Source organism: Vombatus ursinus, unplaced genomic scaffold (genome assembly GCF_900497805.2).
Source record: "Vombatus ursinus unplaced genomic scaffold, bare-nosed wombat genome assembly UNPS02014778.1, whole genome shotgun sequence".
NCBI classification, from domain to species: Eukaryota; Metazoa; Chordata; class Mammalia; order Diprotodontia; family Vombatidae; genus Vombatus; species Vombatus ursinus.
In genome coordinates, this window is record NW_020954556.1 from 18693565 (window position 1) to 18706778 (window position 13214).

General features: G+C 43.5%; 1 protein-coding gene across 4 annotated transcripts in view; it reads right to left on the reverse strand.

Moving 5' to 3' along the window:
* Positions 1 to 13214, reverse strand: part of RASSF2 (Ras association domain family member 2) — a 70197-nt gene that overhangs the window by 4739 nt on the left and 52244 nt on the right. For all 4 annotated transcript variants that reach the window (XM_027865193.1, XM_027865195.1, XM_027865192.1 and 1 more), the window contains 5 exons: positions 12910 to 12998; positions 8629 to 8789; positions 7438 to 7539; positions 4855 to 4906; positions 1799 to 1920 (listed from right to left, as the gene is read on the reverse strand). In XM_027865193.1, the coding sequence (XP_027720994.1) occupies positions 1799 to 1920; positions 4855 to 4906; positions 7438 to 7539; positions 8629 to 8789; positions 12910 to 12998 (526 nt within the window). The remainder of the gene's footprint in view (positions 1 to 1798; positions 1921 to 4854; positions 4907 to 7437; positions 7540 to 8628; positions 8790 to 12909; positions 12999 to 13214) is intronic.

Genomic DNA, 13214 nt, shown 5'->3' on the forward strand with positions numbered 1-13214 from the left:
ACTACTACTACTACTACTACTACTACTACTACTACTACTACTACTACCACTACTACTACTACTACTACAATGATCCTTCTCTCTCTCCGCCCCCAATCCCCACCCCAACCTTAGCAGAGAATATCATGAATTGATGTGGCCTAAAAATTCATCACCCTGTAGCCTGCCTGGTGATGAGCCTTTAAAAACTGAGCCGGGCTCATCCCTCCACCACAGATAGACACTCCATCCTGGGCCCATAACTGAAGTCTGCCTAGTGTGGAGGTATCTGTGGGAGCTTATGCTTTCCTAACACAGCCTTCAAGAGCCCAAGGCCACCTCCATGCTACCACGAGGATACAGAAATAGAGCTCAGAGGAATCTCCAATGGACACAGGAAGGAAAAGCATAAATGTCAGCATGAGGAGACTTTCTGCTTCCATGTCTCAGGATGGACACCAGGGGGCAAAAGCCAACTATCTTCCACAACAAACTCTATGAAGCAGCCCTGCAACCCAGGCCAATATCGCTTTGGATTCTTTCACCAGCTAGATAATGAACAAAAATTATTCCTCAGCTGACTGTGGGTCACTGCTGCGAAGATGGATTCCGAGGGTCCGATCCTACCAGCAACAGCCTGACAGAGTGAGATATCTCAGCAGGATAAACAACATACAATCTGACTTCTGCCCCGCCAGTCATTCACTGAGAGCTTGAGGGCTTCATGCGAACTGAATATCCAATCCATATCAAGCACTGGGCTCCTCTGCCCAATGACTCAGGCCATAGTTCTGCCCCAAAGAGAATCAACAATTCCTCGGGACAGGATCTTGCTGGAGTCCGTGACCCATAGTAAGCACAAGGTTTTGCAACAAGGGAGATCTGGAAAGCCTTAGAGGACGACCGGTGTCAAAGGGTCAGTCAAAGAAAAGTCAGTTACGTGAAATTACATGGGAAACAGGTACAGAGTCATCCTGGCTGGGCGAATGACCAAATGTGTGTGATCCCCGGCCTATAGCCTGAGGGCTGTTCTCCTGTGCAGGCACCAAGCCCAACCCCGGAGCACAACCCTTGCGCCATGATTCTGTGATACAGGGACAGCCAGCTGGACAGGTGGTAATAGGGGCTAAATACAAGCTTGCTGAGGAAGGGTTGTTTTCAAGATCAAATGAGGCAGGTGAAAGGACTTTTAAAAGCACAACACACACACACACACACACACACACACACACACACACACACACGTACACACAGAGTATTATTTTTCTCAGAAGTGAGAAAATGCTCCCTGACCCTTCTGCTGCTGACTTTGAATCCACTCCCCCACTTTTAAGCAGGAGATGGCCTTGAAATGCCCTCAAACCTTCTGCCCTTCTCCCATCTCTTTTCATTGACCACAGTGGTAGATGGGGAAGCAGGTGGCATAATGTGCTACAGAGAAAACTAGTTTTGAAGTCAAAGGTCCTGTATTCAAATTCTGGCTTTGCTGTTTATTATCTAGGTGACGCTGAGCAACTTAACTACCTCTTTTGACCCCAGTTACAAGTAATTAGGCTTGTTAACCTCAAACCCTTCTCGTTCTGAACTCTCTATCATCTTGTATTTGTCTTCCTGAGATAACTCTTCCCCCTGGTTCCTCTTTTCTCTCGGGTCGTCAACCCTGTGAGCTACCCAACTTGCAAATGCTTCAAAAATGGCAGGGAAAAGGGATAGTCAGGAAAGAAGTCATTCCACAAAACACATCAATGCAAAAACTTGGGGATGAAACACAAGCCAGTAACATTCTACAGGTCAGATGGCCTGTCCAAAGGTAACTCACATCATAGGTGACCTCTTCCACTTGGTCCTTCTCCATAAGGAAGACTTTAGACACCTGTTCACATGGGCCTTGGAGGATTCTGGCAATCAGGGGGTAATCTGTGGCCTTTAGCTTCTGTTTCTCTGGAAGAGATAATCATAAGGCCGGTCATCCCTCTGAGCACAAAACTTCTCAGTTCAGTCCCACCTTCTCGCACTCCCACAGCTAACACCAACTCCGTGGCATTCGTGCCTTCTTAGGACAATCTGAGCTTGACCCTGGGCAAGTCACTTAACCCTGTTTGCCTCAGTTTCCTCATCTGTAAAATGAGCTGGAAGAGGAAACGGCAAACCACTCCAGTATCTTTGCCAAGAAAACCCCAAGTAGGGTCATGAAGAGAAATGAAGCAACAACCACAAAAATGGGGACAATAATAGCACTTCACGGTGTTGTTATAAGGATCAAATGAAATCATATGTGTAGAATGCTTTGTAAATCTTAAAGTGATGTGTAAATGTTATCTATTGTCATTATCATTGTTACTAACTAATTTAAGTGTCTGACTATGAAGGAATGAAACTTTTAATGTCTGAGATTCCTTCTATCTCCTCGGTATATATTTTGTATGTACACAATGTTGGCTTCCCCCTTAGATTACGAGCTCCTTGAAGGCAAAGAGCTGTTTTTGCCTCTCTTTGTATCCCTGGTACTTGGCACAATGCCTGGCACACAGTAAGCACTTAATAAATGCTTACTGACTTGACTTTTTGAACGATCATGTATGATCAAAGGTTCTCAGAAATGTAAGATCATCACCATCCATTGTACAGATTGTAAAGATGAAGCCAAAAAGCCAAGTACAGAGGTGAGATTCAAACTCGTGTCTCCTCATACTAAATCCACAGTGTCCTCCCCTGGACTTCACTACACTATTTAAATAGCCAAAGGAGTACTGTCTTCCAAAACAGGCACTATAAAGGACCACACTCCACTGAGGCTACCAGGGCTCAAAATGTTCCTGGAGCCTACTCTTCTTCAGCCACTGGTCTCAAAGATTATCCATGAGGCACACAACAAAAATCAGCCCTAATACTTTATAATCATAATTTTACTTCTGACCCCAAATGCTCTTCCCCAGCTTGATCACCAGACTCCATTTCTAGTAAGTTTGGGTTACTTTCTAAAACCAAACTCAATCCATTTCAATAAACATTTATTAAGCACCTAGTGTGTGTGCAGGGGGCTGTGTTAAATGTGGGGGGAGACATGAAGCCTTTGAGAAGTTTACACTCTAACAGGAGATAAAAATTCATACACAGGTAGCTAGAATACACAATGTTGGAGGGTCATACTCCAGTGATGCTACCAGGGCTCAAAATATTTGGGGGACCAGTATGTTCAGTGCGTTAGAGTGATAAAAAACAAAGTGCTAGGGGAGGTCTGAGAAGGGAAAGATCATTAGGGACCAGGGAAGGCTTCGTGGAGCTATTTAAAAAGACCAATGTGGATGCATAGGGAACTGAACAAATAATGTAGATTGCTATGTAAATCTTAAAGTGATGTGTAAATGTTATCTATTATCATTATCATTGTTATTAACTAATTTAAGTGTCTGACTATGAAGTAATGAAACTTTTAATGTCTGAGATTCCTTCCATCTACTCCATATATTTTGTATGTATTTTGTATTAGATTATGAGCCATACACAGAAGATTTTTAAAAGCCACACACAGAAGTAAGAAAGGACAGTTGGTGGAGAGTGAATACAAAAAAAGTATCTATATGGCAAAGTCTTGGGAGAATAGCATCAAGTATAGTAAAGCTCAGAAAGAGGAGAGGTTGATAAAGAAAGCTAATGACGGCAAAAGGGTTGGTTGGTTGTTTCTTAAAGCTGTCGTCTTGCTCAGAGTGGATGGGAAAATGATAACTTATGACAGAGATGGTAAGGATACTCAACTTTAATTTTTCTTTTGTTTCCTTACAAAAGAGAATAGTCTTTGTTAGGGGAAGGACAGAACACAGCTAGATGACCGCTTGGGGAATATGATGCATAGTAGCTAGGTGGACTAGTGACTGGTCAGGTCAGAAAGACCTGCATTCAAATTCTGCTTCTGATACAATCTCTGTGACTCTGGCAAGTCACTTACTGAGCCTTAGTTTCCTCATCTGTAAAATGGACATAATAATAGCACCTGATTTCCTGGCCTGTTGTTGAGGATCAAATAAGGTAACTTAGGTAAAGCGCTTTATAAATACTAGCTACGTACGGGCTGGACTACATGTCCTCTCAAGTTCCTTCTGATTCTGTGAGATCCTATGACCCTGTGATCCTGAGGGGCTAGTGGGGCGGGGGCAGGGAACACAGGTAGCACATGAGGTGGAAGAATTTAAAAGAAAAAAACAAAACAATGACATTCTATTCAGAGAATACAGCCTGAGCAAAAGCATAGAGATGGGAAAACACAACTCCTATTTGGGAGGGTAGAAAGTGACCTACTTGGGCTGCATCATAGATTGCACAGAGGGGAAAAAACATCAGGAAAGGCTGGAAAGGTAAGGTAGGACCAAAATGTGGAGGGCCTTGAATTCTAGAGGATGGAGTAAGAACATTGCCTAGAAGCTAACAGGGCAGCCTAGTTTCCTGAGCAGGCTGACTAACCCACTGTTTGTTTGTTTTCCTACACTTTCCTCCTCTTCTGGACAAAGAGAGTCTTTGGGTAACAAACACGTAAGGGATACAAGGTGGAGGTCATGCAGAGAGCTTGCCTTCCCACGTTCCCTCTCCTCTCACTGGCCCTCTACTCTAGAATCCTGGGCTGTTCTATGTCCAGGAGCCTGGGCCTAGCTGCCTCTCACTAGGGCACTTGTCTGGCTTAAATTCTTTGAGCTAAGGAGTGACATGGCCTGATCTACACATACAGAACAAAGACCTGCCACCATCAAGGAGCTCAAAAGGACAAGTCTTAACCAAGGGTTTGGATGTAATCTTACACACAAAGTCATCTGTAAGTAATAACTAGCAAAGGAAGAAATGGTACTTTAAAAAAGTTGACTTAACAGACATTTTCAAGCTTACCTCCACTGGTATGAACGATATATAAAGCAAATTCCTCAGCAGAATTTTCAATCTGGAAACAAAGCAAATAATATCAAGAAGGGTTGTTAATCATCAACATATATTTATTAAGACTCTATCATATACTGTGAGCTTATTTTTTTAATGAAGCCATTTGACTTCAATTCTCTCTTTTCCCATTCTCTTCATATCAAAAACCCTTGATGTCATTTCTCACTCTCTCTGTTCCCCCGGTCTCAGACAGAATTATCCCATCTCCTTACCAAGGCCAACCCCTCTAGGTGTGTACTTGATCTCAACCCCTCCCATCTTCTCCAATATAATACAACCTCAATCATCAACTTCTCCCTATCAACTGGTACTTTCCCTACTGCCTTCCAATATACACATCTTTAAAAAACCTTTACTAGATTCTACCATCCCCTCAAGCTATTGTACATCTCCCATTCTTAGATATACTCCTCGAAAAGAATCTCTGTACTCATGCTTATACTTCCTCTCCTCTCACTCCTCAACTCTGTAATCTGGCTGCCAGTCTCATCACTCAAAAGCAACTTAGTTATCAATGATCTTGTAATCGTCAAATCCAATGGTCTTTTCTCAGTTCTCATCCTTCTCAACCTATCTACTGAATCTGACACTATTGTCACCCTCTCCTTCTGATAACCATTTCTTCTCTGGGTATGCAGGTTTCTCCTTCTACGTGGCCATTTGCTTCTCTCTCTCCTTTGCTGGCTCATTATACATATGACACTAGCTAAATGTGTGTCTTTCCCAAGGTTCCATGCAGGTCTTTTTCTCTATTCTTTCCCTCCTCCTCTTTCTTACTCTCTCTCTCTCTCTTTCTCCCTCCATATTCCTCCCTCTCTCCATCTCTCCCTCATCAGCTCCCATGGGTTTAACTATTATCTCTATGCAGGTGATTTACAGATAAAGACACAAATATAGATATAAGTATATAAATATGTATATATATATACATATATTATACACACACACACACATAAACACATAGACACCCAGTCTTTCCCCTGAGATTCATAGCTGCATCACTAATTGCCTGCTGAACATTTCAAAATGGATGTCCCATACACATTTCAAATTCAATTTGACTTAAAATGAATTCATTACCTTTTCAGGGAGCAACTAGTGGCACAGTGGATACAGCACTGGGCCTGGAGTCAGGAAGACTCAAGTTCAAATCCAGCCTCAGACAATTACTAACTGTGTGACCATGGGAAAGTCACTTAACCTTTATTTAAATGCCTCAGTTTCCTCAACTGTAAAAAGGGGATAATAATAGCATCGCCTACCCCCCAAGGTTATTATGAAGATCAAATGAGATAATATTTGTAAAAATACCTTAGCACAGTAAATGTACACAGTAGGTATTTAATAAGTGCTTGTTCCCTTCCCCTTCCCTTTTCTCTCAGTACCAGACTTGTAAGGTAGCTCTTGGCAAACATATGTTCCCTATATATGTGCTCCACTACCATGGTACTTTAAGTTTGAGCCCCCTCTCTCTAAAGGTCTTATATGTATAAGAGAGTGCACCCCTGATCTTGAGGAATTGTTTTGCAACAACTGTTCTTGCTATGCTTTCTCAGAAATTCCTTTTCTAAAAGTTAATGAGTTCAACTGGCTGATTGATAATGAGATGCACCCTGGTGGGGGTTCAGGAACTATAGTGTTGGAAGCTTTAGTCTCCTCTCCATCCTGTTTCTGATTTCTTCCTTTTCTTCCTTCCTATTACCCCTCAGGGTTATACCTGAAATCCTGAGGGGAGTTACAGCTATCTTCTAAAGACCCAACCTGACAGTGCGAGTGGGGAGTGAGTCCAGAGAAGACACTACACTTATATATGTACTTGTCTCCCTCACTAGACTATAAGTGGTTTGCCATTTCCTTCTCCAGTCCATTTTTACAGATGAGGAAATTGAGGTAAACAGGGTTAAATGACTTGCCCAGGGTCACACAGCTAGTAAATGTCTGAGGCCAGATTCAAACTCATGAAGATGAGTCATCTTGACTCTAGGCCTGGCACTCTATCCACTGCACCACCTATGTTCCCACTACATTGGCATAATGGATAGAGTGCTGAGTGTGGAGTCAGGAAGACTTGAGTTCAATCTGGCCTCAGACACTTATTAGTTTTGTGACCCTGGCACAAAAAAATTGTCTGTTTGCCTCAGTTTCCTCAATTTCAAAGTATGACTCATAACAGCACCTCCCTCATAGGGTTGTCATCAAATGGGATAATAATTCTAAAGCACTTAGCACAGTGCTCGGCACATAGTATGAGGCTTAATAAATGCTTGTTTCCTTCCTTTCTAGATCAGAATGTTGAATCTCAATTTCTTGACTCTCTAATCTCTCATACCTATGAATCCTACTCTCCCTGCCTTAGGAGGAGACCGCCTGGCTATGGTCCTGACTCTACCCATGAGTATCTCTTGGTAAACCCAAACACTGCTGTAATACTCATTAAAAATCATCCCATTTGCCTCCTTCTGCACACCTACCATCGACCATTGACCACTGCCCAGAGGCTGTTGGTTAGAACAGATCTTGAAGACCACTCACCTTAAATTTATTGAGTAGGAGCTTGAGGACCTGAGGTGTTGTCATGGTGCTGTTAATCCTGACATTGGTGACGGAGCCATAGGCCGGGGTGAACACAGAAGTCTGCCAACAGAAGAGCACATTACTGTAGTTCTCACTAGAGTCCAGTGATGGGGGAAGGAGGAGAAGGGGGGAAAGAAGAAAGGTCATATTCCAGCTGGAATGAGACCAGAAGGTCTAGAAGCCTGGGGGTGATGCTCTATTGACCAGGGCTTTCTGGGCAACTCCTCACGTCTCCCATAGGGCCTGGGGAACCAGGCCAAGCCTAAGAGACATCAGCAGACAAAACACCTTTGAAATTTAAATGTCTGTGAGACAGATAAATGGCTGTGCAAATTGCTGCTTCTCCCTGTTGTACCACCATGGGGGAGGAATCTACAGGCTGGTTAACAGAGAAGCTACAGAGGCTTCATTCATTCTAGGAATCCAGATTCCCTATGTGGCTGGCTTTTTATAGGAGCTCTAGAGAGCCCAAAAGGCCTTAACTTTAATATCCCTTTCTGGTGGTGATTAGGTATTTGGTGACCACTCCAAAGGAAGAATAAACAGAAAGTGCCCTTCTCTTTTGATTATAAAATATATCGTTCTGTGGCTCTTTATCATACAGTTGGGCTTCTTGGGCAGTATTTATTCCAACAGAGAAAACAGAAGGGGCAGGCTGACAGGGGCTGACTCTTATTCTGACTCATTTGCCCTCCCTTGCCTTTTTCACTTTATTTCATGCAGACCAGTCCCATATATGCCCCTCCATAAACTGCCTGTCTTGTAGAGAGATTTGCACAAAGGGATAATGTATGTAAAGGCTGTGTTTTACAAGGCATTGGTGGTTTTTGAGGATGCCTTACTAAATATGCCCAATTATCGGTAAATTGGGGACTTGTGCAAGCATGGCTGCCAAAACGGTATACTCGGGCCAGTTTCATTCCTAAGCCCTTGTAGAAAGCATCTGAGCAGTAGCTACATCTGCTCCTAGCCAACCCACCAGTCCAAAATTCAGGAAGTCAATATGTTACCTCCCTGAGCTATGCTATCCGTGGACCCCATGCCCTTCTTCCTTTGAAGCGGACCTTCCATCCATAGCCCTGACTATAGCTACCTCTTGTCTTAAGAGAAGACATTGCTTCCTCCTTCCTGCCCACCCTCCCACTCTACCTTATGGTTGTAGAAGTGGCCATTGATGGAGAAACGGTGCCGCTTGATGCGCCGCTGGTCACTAGGGGTGCGCACGTTGCCACGGCGCCGAACCCCAACGTCACTGTGTGTCCTCATCAGCTGAGGCGTGTCTTCTTGTAGGAGCTTCAGGTCTCTGGTCCCTGGGAGAGAAGTGATATAGTATGAGCCCCACTTAAGGATCTGGCCATCTTCTTCACCCAGTCACAGCCCTTGGCTGGCCACTGGCCACATTTTCAAAATGTCATGCCTACAAACATACATCCTAACAAAAACTACACTGATAACTCCTAGACATCTCTTTCCATCAAAAAATCTCAAGAAATTAGGAAAGGGATGACTCCTGCCTTCTCAACAGCCTCTCTGTAGGCAGCTAGTTGATGGTACAGTGGATGGAGTACTGAACTTGAAGCCAGAAAAACTTGAGTTCAAATCTGGCAACCTCTTAACTTCTGTTTGCCTCAGTTTCTTCATCTATAAAATGGGGATAATAATAGCAACTACCTCTCGCAGTTGTTGTAAGGATCCAAGCAAAACACTACGCTAGCTATGATTATTATTTCCTAGCTTCCATGAGTCTCCTCCTACCTCTGTCCTTTTCTTCTGTCCCCTGGGCTGGGACCTCTCCCTCCTGACCTTGAGACATGAGTGTCCCCTGTAGTGCGGGAGCTTAAACTGATTCTGGCATCCATAATCTGGCTCTAATCTATTTTTCCAGGCTCATTTCATACTCCTTCCACAGCCAAATTAGACAACTCTCCATCCCACCTGGAACATGCCTTTTATGTCCTTTGTCCTTATTCATTCCATCCCACCACCATCTACTGAAGCACCTTTCTTTCAAGGCACAGTTCAGAGCCTGCCTCCTCCATGAAGCCCTAATGACCACCCCAGGTGAAAATGACTTCTCCATCCACAAAGTCCTCTTTACTTTAATGTTTCTATCCTTTAAAGTTATCTTAAGAGGGAGTACGGCCCAGGAGATAGAAAGTTGGCCCCAAAGCCAGAAATGAGCTCAAGTCTTGCCTCTTGATATATATTGGCTTTGTGACCCTGAGTAAATCACTTAATCTTGCAGTGCTCCCAATCAACTAAGACTACAAACTTAAGAACAACTGTCAATCTGCCTTACAAAAGGCAGTTTCCTCTTTGAGTACTCAAGTCCTTGATAGATTAAATCACTGGTCTAAATATACCACTGAGGTCCAAAGATGTCAACAGTCTCTCCTTTAAAGTGAAAAGTCTTACAGTCAACATGATAAAAAGAGATCTCTGAATTTAGCTGTATTTCCTTCAATACTAGACTTAGCATCATGTACTTGAAATTCCACTAGAATAAGAAGACCTGGGTTAAAATCCTGTCTCCAACACTTATCATCTCCATGACCACAAGTACATAAGGATTAGCTGACCACTAGGATTCCCTCCAGCTCTAATCCCTGTAATTTCCTTAGAGCTCACGGGTCTGACTTAGCTCTAACTTGGAGTCAATAGGACCCAACCCTTCATATCCTCCTTTTCCCCGATCAACCAGGATCAGTTCTTGTTCCTCTTCTCCTAGCTATTAATAATAGCTAGGATTTAAAGAGTTAAAGTTGGCATTTGTTATCTCATTTAAGCCTACATTTGATGTAGGTGTGTTATTATTATTATTATTATCTCTATTTTTTACAGATGAAGAAACTGAGGCAGGCAAAGATTAAGTGCCTTGTCCAAGGTCACATAGCTAGGAAGCGTCTGAGGCTGGATTTGAACTCAGATTTCCTTGACTCCAAGTCCAGTGCTCTATCTGCTGTGCTACCTAGTTGCCTTCAGAAAAATTCTTGCCACTTTTCTGAATTTACAACTCCCAATGGCCCTGAAAGTAATATTTTCCTGAGTTATAAATTTCTTACTTATCTAGGAGAATACACAGGTAGAATATTCTGAAGTTACATCTCCCAGCCTCTGCTCCCATGGAATAGTCAGGAAGATCCCCCAGAAAAGGAGAGTGAGAGGGACTGCCCCGGGGCTCAGCTGGGATTTGGAACCCCTGTGCCAGCCTGCTTTAGGGCCCAGAGGAAGAGTCCCATGTGGAAGCAGTCCTACAAAAAGGCAGAGTTGTCCATGGGGCATGATGTAAAGGGCAACCTTCCTCAATGAAGGAGGCAGGTGCCAGGGCCTGACTCCCTAACTCAGACTCTTAGCAACTCTCCACTAGCATTTTAACTTTACCCTCAGGGGGACTCTCTTTAAGCAGATAAGCAATCAATCATTCCTTTGACTTGAGTAAGGCTTTCCTCTAGAAACCACTTTTTATTTATTGTCAAAGTAGCGCCAAGATGAAGGACGTATTAACTGTGATCCCAAGCCTACCACTTCAGCGGAGCCAGACTAACTCATCACCTTCTTCAACTACAAACCTGAGAAGCTTAGGAACAAGGATATACCTCGTAGTCTGGCACGCAGGGAGAGGTTTGGGGACGGGGAAGAGGTGGTGAGGAGGGAGTAGAGAACAGAAGCCCCACTCATTCACTTCATAGAGTTCTCTAGCGCTAATCTGCATGCCACATGGTCATGGCATCTGGGAACTAGAAACCCAGGCCCTCTTCTGGCCTAGTGAATTACTCTAAACTGATCTGATCAGTACTCATCAGGGAACGCTGCCCATACTTGGTATAGGACTTTTGGAGCCTGGACCAAAGGCAGAGGATGTGTATGCTACGAACCCATATGTGCGGTTTTCTGTGACCTCCCTGCTCATATACAGTCTAAAGGCCATGGTCTACAGGCTCGTCTTAGGAGCATAGATTTAGAGCTACAAGGGAGAATCTAAGTCCACACTCCCCCATTTTACAGATGAGTGAACCGAAGCCAAGACAGGTAAAGTGGACTGTAGGAGATCAGGGTAATAGGTGGCAGAGACAGGATTCAAACCAGGTCCTTAGACAAAGAATCCAGGGCTCTTTCCATTGTTTCATTATCTGACATACAGCACTGTCCTCATGACCTGGCACATAGCTCTTCCTGTACCTTCCCTGGAAGTATAGTGAAGCTATCTCTTATAACCACTTCTTATCCCCCACCCCCAGGCAGGAGAGATCTGAATTTGAATCCCATTTATGCTACTTATTAGCTGTGTAACTACAGAAGTTACCAAACCTCTAGGAGTCTCAGTTTTTCATACTGATAGACGAGGAGCCTGGAGTCAGGAAGACCTGAGTTCAAATCTGCCCTCAGACAATTAATAGCTATGTGACCCTGGGCAAGTTACTTAACCCTGTTTGCCTCAGTTTCCTCATCTGTAAAATGAGCCAGAGAAGGAAAAAGCAAACCACTTCAGTATTTTTGCCAAGAAAATTCCCAATGGGGTCACAAAGATGTCAGCCACGACCAAAATGACTAAAACACAAAACCTCCCTCACTGGGTTGTTATGAGGATTGGAGAGATCACTTTGGTGTAGACAAAAGAATAATGGATTTGGAGTGGGGAGCCTTGGATTTGAATCCCAGTTCAACTTTTACTTGCTATATGGCTGGCAAATCCCATGTAAAATGAAAGAACTGACCTAGATGACTTCTCAGGTTTTTTCTATCAATAAAACCATGATTCTGTGATTGAATGAGACTGTGCAGTTGGACCTGGAGTCAGGAAGACCTGCGTTTGAATGTGACCTCAGACACTTAAGAGCTATGTGACTTTCAGAAAGCCACTTAACTTTTGTCTGCCTCAGTTTCCTCATTTATGTACTGGGCATAATAACAGCACCTACCTCCTAGGGTCATTGTGAGGATGAAATAATAATGAGGTAATAATTGTAAAGCACTTAGCACAGTGCCTGGCACATAGTATGTACTACATAAATATTAGCTATGATTATATATGTCAGTATATATTAGTAACATCACTCAAGGATTCAAGCTGACCTGAATAAAGTGAGCCTATTCTTTCTCCATTAAAAAAAAAAAAAAGGCCGCTGCTTCATGTCTTGGAGTTACAAATGAGAAAAGGCATGGGAAGAGGTGGAGAAAGTGAATTAGTGATAGAGCCTTCTTAGACACTCTGGCTCCCCACATAATCCTGCCCGTTTATGGGCAGGATTAAATAAGTTGGCCCCTCCAATTTTCCCCAAGCCTGAAACTACTCACTTCTCAAGCTAAGCTGAGTCAAACTCTGAGAAAAAAATATCAGGGAAACACACTGGCATTGAGAACTAGTATTACATCTCTTAATGGGCCTGTCCCCATGACCCTCCCTCCTCCTTTCCCCAATCAAAGTTTCACCTGTTGGGCTAAGCCTCCTGTCACTTCCAGGTGCTGCATCCATGTCAGTGATCTGAATATCTGGGATGGCAACAGGCTTCATTATGGACCTAAGAGACAGAAAACAGAGAGAATATGAGCTCCTCAATGGAGTTATTTTGCTTTTGTCTTCATTTCCCCAGGGGCCTGGCACACAGTAGGTGCTTAATAGATGCTTGCCAAATGGAACAGCGAGGCCAGTTCAGCCCGCAGCCAAGCAGCTGATGTTGGGTTTCCTTGGCTCTTTCAGCAGTGACAAAGCACTCTCTCTCTCTCTCTCTCTCTCT